The sequence below is a fragment of the Nelumbo lutea genome, chromosome 2, assembly GCF_056320005.1.
Source record: "Nelumbo lutea isolate HS-2025 chromosome 2, American lotus-T2T, whole genome shotgun sequence".
Lineage (NCBI taxonomy): Eukaryota > Viridiplantae > Streptophyta > Magnoliopsida > Proteales > Nelumbonaceae > Nelumbo > Nelumbo lutea.
Genome location: NC_142685.1, coordinates 3,411,513 through 3,421,201, shown reverse-complemented (window position 1 = coordinate 3,421,201; position 9,689 = coordinate 3,411,513). Strand labels below are relative to the sequence as shown.

The window sequence follows — 9,689 nt, the reverse complement described above, 5'->3', positions numbered from 1 at the left end:
TGCTTATTGTATAAACACTTATAAAAAGCTAGAAATTTGGGCTTAAAAGCTCTTGTTTTTAAAATACACTTATTTCAAGCTTATTTCCCAAACACCAGTAAGTGCTTAATGACCCAAATAAGCACTTATTTTTAAGCACTCCCAAACAATCACATAAGTGCAAAAATTTCAATGGCAAGAAGCCCACCAAGAAGTACACGGTCAAGAAAGTGAGATACAACACTTAGAGCATTAAGCCATATGATACTCAAATATGGGTGGATGGATCTTTTGACCCACAATCAGGCATATATAGCTGCTACAAGAATTATGTTCATGAATAATAACAATTCAATCTTTTATGCAGCTGAGTCCAATATAAGGCATGACAGAATGGGTTGCAGAGTGGTGGGCAGCTTCTGAGATCTTTGGAGTCAGCAAAGGATAAAAGCAGAAGGGATAGTCTTACAAAATCCTATATATTAATGCTTTGAATTTAATAGAAATGGTTGGATAAATGCTTAGACAAAGATATATTGTGATGTGGGTCATTTCCCATCTTCTTTTTTGCTTTACGGAAATGGGTTATATTTTTTAATCATTTTGCTTTGTTTTTCTCAAAACCTAATACATGGTAAAGAAGAAACAACCAGGTGGTACAGCTAAATAATCTGGACTCTTGTAAATTAATCATTCTCTATCCTTTTCTAGAAATAGTATCACATCATATCATGATGCATTGATACCTATAGAGACAGCTACATACATGTGTACATTCCCTGTTCCGATGGAGTGATGGGCATCCTTCGAGTTTTCTTCTTAAAAGGAATGAAACAAGGTGGTGGTGGCCTCTGGCCTGGTGGGGGTGTCCCCACTCCCCATCACCCATGTCAAAGACTTAATTATGACTACCTTCATCTTCATGATTTATGAATGGTGGTGTATAAATAAAATCAATTCTCAAAAAACCTAATTCACGTGGCTTTAGTTGCCAAGTAAGTACAGGGACGCCACCCCAACCACTTGTCTCTTCCCATTTCTTGAATTCGTAATTGCGTTTTCAACGATAATCCTTTGGGCAGCATCAACCATTAACATCTTGAATCTTGCAAGGGGCCCATCCCCCATCCCTCCACTTCTTGAGACGTTCAGTGGACTGTGGACAGTGGGCAAAGCCTGTCGTATAATAAATAGAGTAATTTGCTGAAACCTCCCTTAAAAGTTTGACTGAACTTTTTTATACAATTCAGTGGAGATTTTAATAATTTATCCGAATAAATATAATATAATATAATATCCTCATATATATGAAGATATTATATATTAAAAGTATAGGTATGAATTATAGTCGGGTCTTATTGGATTAAACCCAATGCTAAGTATAGCATTCTTTAAGTTCATGAGTCGTGATGACAATAACAATGACAACGCGTCAGATAACTATTGCAGCTTCATATACCCGTAATTTATATCAGCACCCGAGAATCGTCGCAAGGGTTAAATCTATGATGAATACCGAAAGTGCTTTGACCAATCACACCGCCCAACTGTGAATTTTACACTTCTGTGATGCAAAAAAGTGACTTGTCTGAAAAACTAAAAATCTTAATATCTTATTGTACTAAGGAAAAAGTTTAGAAAATCGGATCCCATGCATATCTGACGATTCAATTGAAATCTATTTGACTGCAAAAATCCACCAGCTGCCCACAAATTTGTGTCGTAATTCCTCACTTCTTTTTCTGCACTCCAAGCCTCTGGCGGAAATCCTCTTCCATGAAGGGCAAGCCATCGCGCAATTTGACCTTTGGTTCCCATCCTAATAACTCCGTTGCCTTAGTGATGTCTGGCTTCCTCTGGCGTGGATCATCTGGTGTGTTCTCCACCATTATTATCTTCACGTTAGGATTGATTAGCTGCAAGCCACATGTAGTACTTCATGTTACTCATACGACGTACAAGACCTCAATCAATCAGCACCTTTCTAACCACCATGGTTCATTTTCTGTTTAGGGGCCATCATTTATGCTGAAAGTTCTATTCAGCTCTGTTCGGCATTGCACATGTTTCTACCTGAGACTCTTGAAATCTTCTCTAAGTGGCCATCATTTAGGGGGAGCAAGAAAGCAAAGATGGTGTGGAGTTGCTTACCGTTTGCTGTTTGTTGGACCATTTGAAAGAAACAGAAAGGTGTTTGAAGATAAACAATGGGAATATATAAAAAAAATTCAGATTTATTGTTGACTGATACTAAAAGACAGTGGGTCACATTTTCTGTTTTTAGTGGTATTGTGAGGGATATTACAGCTTATATTACTTGAAAATAGTGACGCTTTTCACTTATGTAAGTTGTTTTGAATATGCTCACAAGCATCAACATATCAACTAGCATAATAAGAAACATAAAATGTCATTTCTGCATAAAAAATAAGTATATATAATACACACCTCCTTCACTGTCTCAGCAAGTTCCAGCATTGTAAATTCACCTATAGTGCACAAGCAACCATGTTATTCATGCCAAAGAAATAACTTCCCAAACCATGAATACTAATATATATGAGTATGCTTAATAGCAGTTTGTTAAATAACCTGGATTTCCAATGTTGATTGGCCCAGTGTTCTCTCCTTCCATGAGTCGAATAAGGCCATCCACCTTCAATATATGAATAGATAAAATAAAATAAAATTGAGGGATAAAGGACTAGTATGAGCACCCATTTTTAATGGTGAATCTCATGCTACAGAAATCCTGCAAGGGAAATAACTAACTATTTCATACCATATCAGAGACATAACAGAAACTCCTAGTTTGTGTTCCAGGTGCTTGAACTGTCAAGGGCTCATCTCTGCATAAATGTGAAGCAAAAAGATGAGCAACAAAAAATAAGAGAAATATGAATCACATAATATATCTAGTAATCCATAGAGAACAATAATCATTTCAGTTATAACTCTCAATATACTGTTCTCTGGTCCTAGGACAAAACATGATGGAAAAAACCATGAGATCCAATTGAGTCTACCTAAGAGCTTGAGCTATGAAATTGCTGACAACACGCCCATCATCAATATTCATTCGAGGTCCATAGGTATTGAAGATCCTAGCAATACGTATTTCTGTTACAAGAATCACCAACAATGGCAAATGAGCCAGTGCCTCATGAAACTTTGTAGAGAAGAACAAAAGTACATTCTAAGAAGTCATATCCCCAGTGGAGAATCCAACTCAACATTTACCTATTCCATGTTGCCTGTGATAATCAAACATTAAAGTCTCAGCCACACGCTTTCCCTCATCATAGCAACTTCTGACTCCTGAGATACGCATTAAAATAATATTTGACAATGAGAAATATCTTTTTCTGTCCGAGTTGCATAACTACAAGTATTCTTTTCCTCTAGGGCTATACAGATTTCATTGTTATATTATCTGACACAATAATTAAAAAAATAATAACCTTGGAAGAATTATCACAATTACATCTATGTACTTTAGCAATTAAGGTATTACTTTATAGAAAGAAGAGGTGAATATACCAATTGGGTTAACATTGCCCCAGTATGACTCAGTCTGAGGATGCACAAGGGGATCTCCATACACCTCCGATGTTGAGGTCAGCAAAATCCTGTTGGAAGATTGTAATACCAAGAGTAAAAACATGCATCACTACAATAGCACAAATCAAAGTGAATGACAAGTAGTAACATCACCTTGCACCAACTCGTTTAGCAAGTCCCAACATGTTCAGTGTCCCAATTACATTTGTTTTTATTGTCTGTTGAAGAATGATATAAACACCAATTAAAACAATTTTTGAAGTCTAATCTTTAGAAGTAGAGCCACAAAATTACCAAGAGCTTCAAAATGACAATAATTTTTTCAGAAAATGTGAAATATAAAGTAAGAATAATAGTCTCCAATTTATTTATATACCATATTCTACACTGGAATGAAAGTAAAACAAGTTGGGAATGGATAGGTGAGATCCACTTCTATCCAAAATAGTATATTTGCTGCCATTTTCAGGGCCACTCAAACTGTAGATGCCTCTTCCTATTTGTGGCATGGAAGGAAAAAGACTAGGATAATGCCAACCAAAACCTATGTTTCCTGGATGCTTGAAATATCTGTCATGATGTGGAATTCTTGTACAAGTACCTGAGTATCAAAGGCAGCAATACCTAGGCAGTTTTAGGCACCTACTACCAAGGATACCAATTGTCCAATGCCAAAGATGAATTCAGTCACCTAGTGACTTGCATAAAGGAACTCATACAATGATAATGTTACAATTGGTAACATTGACACGCATATCTTATCTGGAGCTCAATAAACAACTGACTTCTTTGTATACCAAAATGCTTTATCCAATGACTTCTTTGTCATGGATATGTGATTATGCATACTGTTATTTTAATTTATTGAATACATTATTGCTTCTACTTCTAGGCATCACTCAGACTACCATCAGTCACTGTTCTCATTATCATTTCTGTGAGATCTCAAAGAGAGATCTCGTTCTCATTTCAATTTTATTTGATGGGAGGGCTTTTGGGTCTTTATCTATGCACTCCTGGTATACCCTTTTTATTGTTTCTTAGTTTCTTCTTTTACTCTTTTTTTTGATATACTTGTTTCTATTGGTAAAAAAGCAACCATGCAAACCGAACCAGGGGCCAATGATTAGAAAAAGAACTCTTCTCAAGCAAGGCACAAGAATGAATAAAGATGTGTGCTTTGCTGTACGCCTCACTGAAATATTTCATATCTGTAAGAAAAAAATGAAATACACACCTTTACAGGATTGTATTTGTAAAAAATTGGGGAAGCTGGGCAAGCCAGATGGTATATCTGATCAACTTCAATCAATAATGGCTCTGTGACATCTGCATAACAAGCAAGTCAAAAATATTTAAGTTATCTATCAAACTGTAACATCATCTCCCTAAATCCTTGAAATAGAAGCAATATATAAGATATAAAACAGGGAAGTGCCCCACATATACAGAGGGCAGGCAGGGGTTCCATTTTATCTTTTTAGAAGTAGAAGTTATAAGATCCAGACCATTCTGTGCACATTTGTCAAGGCATCACCTATGCATCCTTAGGTCACCTTGCATGGATGCCTCAACATGAATCTGTCATGTATATTGTGTTAATCCTGAAGGTACCATGTTGTGGTGTAGCGCTACACTATATAACATAAAAATTATATATCACTGAAACCATGTCCCAACCATATTGGGTTGGCTATATGAATCCTGTCTCACCATTCCGACCTGTACTAGGTCATATTCCTGTTTTTATCCAAACAGACAAAAGAAAAACAAACCTAAATTGAAATTGAATGCCTCAATAGAAGCATCTTCTCATCATTATGAGATGGACTTAAAACTAGATCAAAGTAAAGAAGAGAAGTACCATGACGAATAAGCTCAAATCTTGGATGACCAATCCACTTCCTCAGGTTGTCCTTTGACCCAGTGAAGTAGTTATCAGCAACTATCACCTGTGCAACAAAGACAATAGCAGACATATACTCAATTTTAACTCTACTCAACTCAGCCTTAAATATTCCTAGTTATCAGCAACTATCACCTGGTATTGCGCAAAAAAATTCAGGAGTCATGTTCATATTGGATTGGCTAAAGGCTTTTTTTTAATGCCAGCTGCTAACTTGAAATAAACCTCCTTTATCTGGGCTTAGGGCTGGAAATGTAAGACAGGAGCAGAGATGTATAACTATCTAAATGAAAGGGCAATATTTTTAACTATCACTGATTTAGAATCAACACTCAAATAGTTGCACACTACTTATTAAGTCGGGTGTTCTTTATGGAACAAGGGCAACAACCTTGCTCCAGAAATTAGACACAGTGGCTATGAAGCAACATCATGGGCCTGCCAGTAGGGAAGAGAGAAAATATGTATACCTCATTTTTTTCATTTTCCATTAATTTGTCCACCAGGTGAGAACCAATGAATCCAGCTCCTCCAGTAACCAAGATTCTCATATTGGACTGCATTCACATAGTTAGCTGTTTAATATCAACAACAATAACAAAAGCAATGAAAAGAATAAAATAATTGCACATGGAAGATAACTATCTCCAATGAAGAACAAAAAAGGGCAATTATAATGTGCTAAAAATTTAAAAAATACCACAAACATCAGAAGCTTCCAAACAATTATACTCATGGTTTAACATGTACACACATTTCCTAATATTTCTACAACATATTTCCATTTCCGTGGGTACTGACAATAACTTTTATTAGAACCTACATATTCCTTAGTGAAAACTACCAACATTATATTGAGCACAATAGATGATATTATAGCATAAGTTGGTAACAATATTGTAGAAATGTCGAGTAGCAGTATTGTTGCTTGTCTAATGAACATGATTTGCACTTTGAGCCATCTTGAAATTCTTTTCAAACATGAAGTTAAATATAAGTTTTTGTTTGTGCAATAGATTATTTAGTTGATCTGTTAGAATAATTTGCACTTACTATGAGTTCAAATTTTGCTTGAACTCACTCTATCATGTGGTTTTGACTCTTAAAGTTTACAGGATACCATTGAAACATATTATTTTGTTCACAAACCTTAGTATGTTTCCATCATGTCTATAATTCTGAAAAATATCTCCATCTGATATTTCAGACTTTTCTGACATATTTGACCAATATTTTCACCAACACCAACATTCTAAACCTTGATTATACTGGAGACTCATTTAACCAGGGAATCTTATACATAGAAATCATAGCATGAAAATAAGTTCCACATGTTCCCCTCTCCAGTCTGTTCATGGGGGCATGATATGTGGTAAAACAAAGCCCTTTTCTGGATCTTTCTTTTACTAAACTTTTGAAGCTTACAATGGATGATGTTATATTATCATGATAAAAGTTCCAATGCATGGGTGGCACCTGAATTGCAATAGGGAAATTAACATTTGACAAATTCAAAGGTCCCCTATCTGATGACTGTCACTGTCAGCATTGGCCACATCATAGTCAGATCAAGTCAGGTTCTTTCTGTTTTTCTTTTCTTTTCTTTTCTTTTTTTTTAAAGGGGTTTCATATGGTAATATGGAGATTCTTATGTTTGCAAACTATATTATATGTTTGGCAGAATCGTAGAACAGGACATGGAAACTTTCTATTGACTCTGAAAGCCATTTTAGACGCCAAAAAGCATGTCATGAGGTTAGTCCCAACTAATTCATAAAGATGTTGAATAACTAGGAATATTTAATTCCATTAGTTCAACAATCTAGTAGTCACAACCTCATGGTTCTATATAAGGCTTTGGAAGTTAAAATAATAGTTTATTAAAAAAACTGCTTCAGATTTCTCCTCATCAACTGGTAACTAAGATATGGTAAGAAAATGAAACCAGTTTTTAATGCTGCACGCATGTAAAAGTAACAGGTAATATACAGAGAAAATGCCACAAATATAAGAAAAGATATAAACCAATTAAATGGAGGGATTTCCACCTGGAATGAGCCCTCAGAAATCTCCAAATGCAATTTACCTGAAAGAATTTGGAATTTCTCAATGGAGATGGGTTTGGAGGGGGCTTTGACACAGTATGCTCTCCATTGGAAGGATTAGCCATTGCCTAGCAGATATTTGTTACCTGTTAAAGTTTCCCAACATAACCATTAAACTGCAAAGTATAATTATGTCATCTTTAGGAAGGAAATATAGTTAACCGAAAGCAATACACAAAGAGTATCTACATAAAATAAGACTGCAAGATCTAGCTAGCCAACCTTGTCCGGGTGGAACGGGTAGAGACCATGCCTCAAATTTACAAATAAAAACGGATCAACCTTCTATCCATGAGACCAACTAAACTAAACAATAAATATTTCAAATCAAACCCAATACTCGAATACGTTCCCCGCGACCAGATTCAAAAACATAAAAATTTCAACTTCTCTCTTTCGTGATAATAACAAGAAATCAAGTTCACAATCTTCAGATCAGAACGACGAACCTGATTGATAACTTCAGAAGAATAAAGCAGGAGGAGAAACCACTAGTTTCCTCTTCTCTTCCCGATCACTGAAACCCTAAGAAAACACTCGGTATCAAGAGTTATATATAAGAAGATGGAAACCATGGAAAAATTAGATCACTTTACTACCAACCGGCGCCAACTAGTAAATAAAAAAACAAGATGATGAATCCTTCAAATTCAAGTAAAGTAAATTAATTGAAAACGCCTCGAAATCCAAAAGGAAGTCTCCACCAAACGATTTCAGATCTGAATCTAGCTTGTACTACACAACTTAACCCAAACCGTGTAAATTAAGAAAAAGAAAATCAAGATGCTGTTTCTTACCTTCGAGTGAGATATGAAAAATCAATCCACAACAACTGCAGAGACAGTATGATAAACCTCAGAAGACGCACGGCTTCCTCTGTTCTCCATCTCCTGGTCTTTCTGGACATCTATCTATGTTCAGAAAAAAAAAAGAGATTTATGCCACGTAGACCGTGGGTCCAAGCATCTCTCTTAAAAAATTCGGAGAAGTACGCATACACTCAATACAGAAATCTATTTCTAAAATTTCTAAAATTCTAGAAATCTCTACAAAAATCAATTTCTAAAATTTCCATACCATAGTACCATACCGAGTGCCACTGCCAACTCCATCTTATTAATCACCCGAAAATCTCTCCCAAAATTCAGCTAAAGTTTAAACGTTCTTTCTGTTTCCAATTCAACGAATACGAAACGTAGCAAGGAGAAGGATAATCTTAAGTCTTAACCTTTGTCTTCTCAAAAGTCAAAACTGCGTCCAAAACACATCAATTCCAAAATCCAAACTGCCGTTAATTGAGGATGAATCTGTTGCTGCTGCATTTTCATTACCTTTGTTAACAAAGCTGTAGCTCGTTTTCGTTTCCCAGTGTGACTCTCTCTCTCTCTCTCTCTCTCGCGAGCTATCTGACTATCTCGTCCACGTAATTCGTGAAAAATCTACTCTCCAAAAGGAACGCCATGCAGATAATGGGTTCCACCATGGGAATCCGATCCGATTCGGTTTGATTTTTCACCTCTGGTCGTTGTCAGTTTGTCACAAACTCATAGAGTGGCCCTATATTGATTCAATAAAAAATAGGGTTTTTATAGTTAATCTACCCCATAAAACTGAGCCCCACAGTATAAGTGGATGAATCCTGAGATGCCAAATCAACGTAGATTAGGAAGGGATGTAATTTTTAGATTTATGAGGATTGAAGTTTACTTATCCCTGAAAAATATCTACCAAAAAATTAAATACCTACTTCACTCTATTTTATAAATCTGAAATTACAGCCCCTTCATAATCTACTAATAGCCCCTATATGTACTTTTTACGCATTAATTCACAATTCATCCCACCTCTACAATGGGGTTAAGATATTTGAGGTAGATTAAACAATAAAAACCCATACTTTTTACCGGTGTTTAGAAAACTGGACCAGATTGAACAGTTGAATCAGTTGAATTGTGACCCAATGCTTTGACCAATTCGATCATACTCCAATAATCATACTTGCTTAAAACCCGCTAAAAACTAATTAGCTGGCTAGTTCAATTGAAATTGGTCATGGTTTCATAAAACCGAAAGACTATTTATTATACCTATTATATTATTATGCACGCCTTTTAAAGAAAATGTAAGTTAAAAGGCTT

At 35.6% G+C, this 9,689-nt stretch overlaps 1 protein-coding gene across 14 annotated transcripts; it reads right to left on the bottom strand.

The window, feature by feature from the left end:
• Positions 1 to 1,483: 1,483 nt before the first annotated feature.
• Positions 1,484 to 9,086, bottom strand: LOC148868122 (UDP-glucuronic acid decarboxylase 6). Of its 14 annotated transcripts, none has more exons than XM_088972780.1 (16): positions 8,629 to 8,992; positions 8,349 to 8,462; positions 8,001 to 8,076; positions 7,774 to 7,857; positions 7,533 to 7,637; positions 5,917 to 6,003; positions 5,405 to 5,492; positions 4,778 to 4,869; positions 3,694 to 3,758; positions 3,520 to 3,608; positions 3,220 to 3,297; positions 3,006 to 3,099; positions 2,762 to 2,828; positions 2,572 to 2,635; positions 2,428 to 2,468; positions 1,484 to 1,895 (listed from the first exon to the last, which is right to left on the bottom strand). In XM_088972780.1, the coding sequence occupies exons 5-16, from the start codon at positions 7,614 to 7,616 to the stop codon at positions 1,710 to 1,712; spliced, it is 1,035 nt and encodes a 344-aa protein (XP_088828906.1). In that variant the 5' UTR covers positions 7,617 to 7,637; positions 7,774 to 7,857; positions 8,001 to 8,076; positions 8,349 to 8,462; positions 8,629 to 8,992; the 3' UTR covers positions 1,484 to 1,709. The 14 variants fall into 14 exon arrangements, with proteins under 14 accessions (XP_088828906.1, XP_088828914.1, XP_088828916.1 ...); XM_088972788.1 differs by having other exon boundaries at positions 5,405 to 5,692; positions 8,629 to 8,988; XM_088972790.1 differs by having other exon boundaries at positions 5,405 to 5,692; positions 7,774 to 7,852; positions 8,629 to 8,988.
• Positions 9,087 to 9,689: the final 603 nt, after the last annotated feature.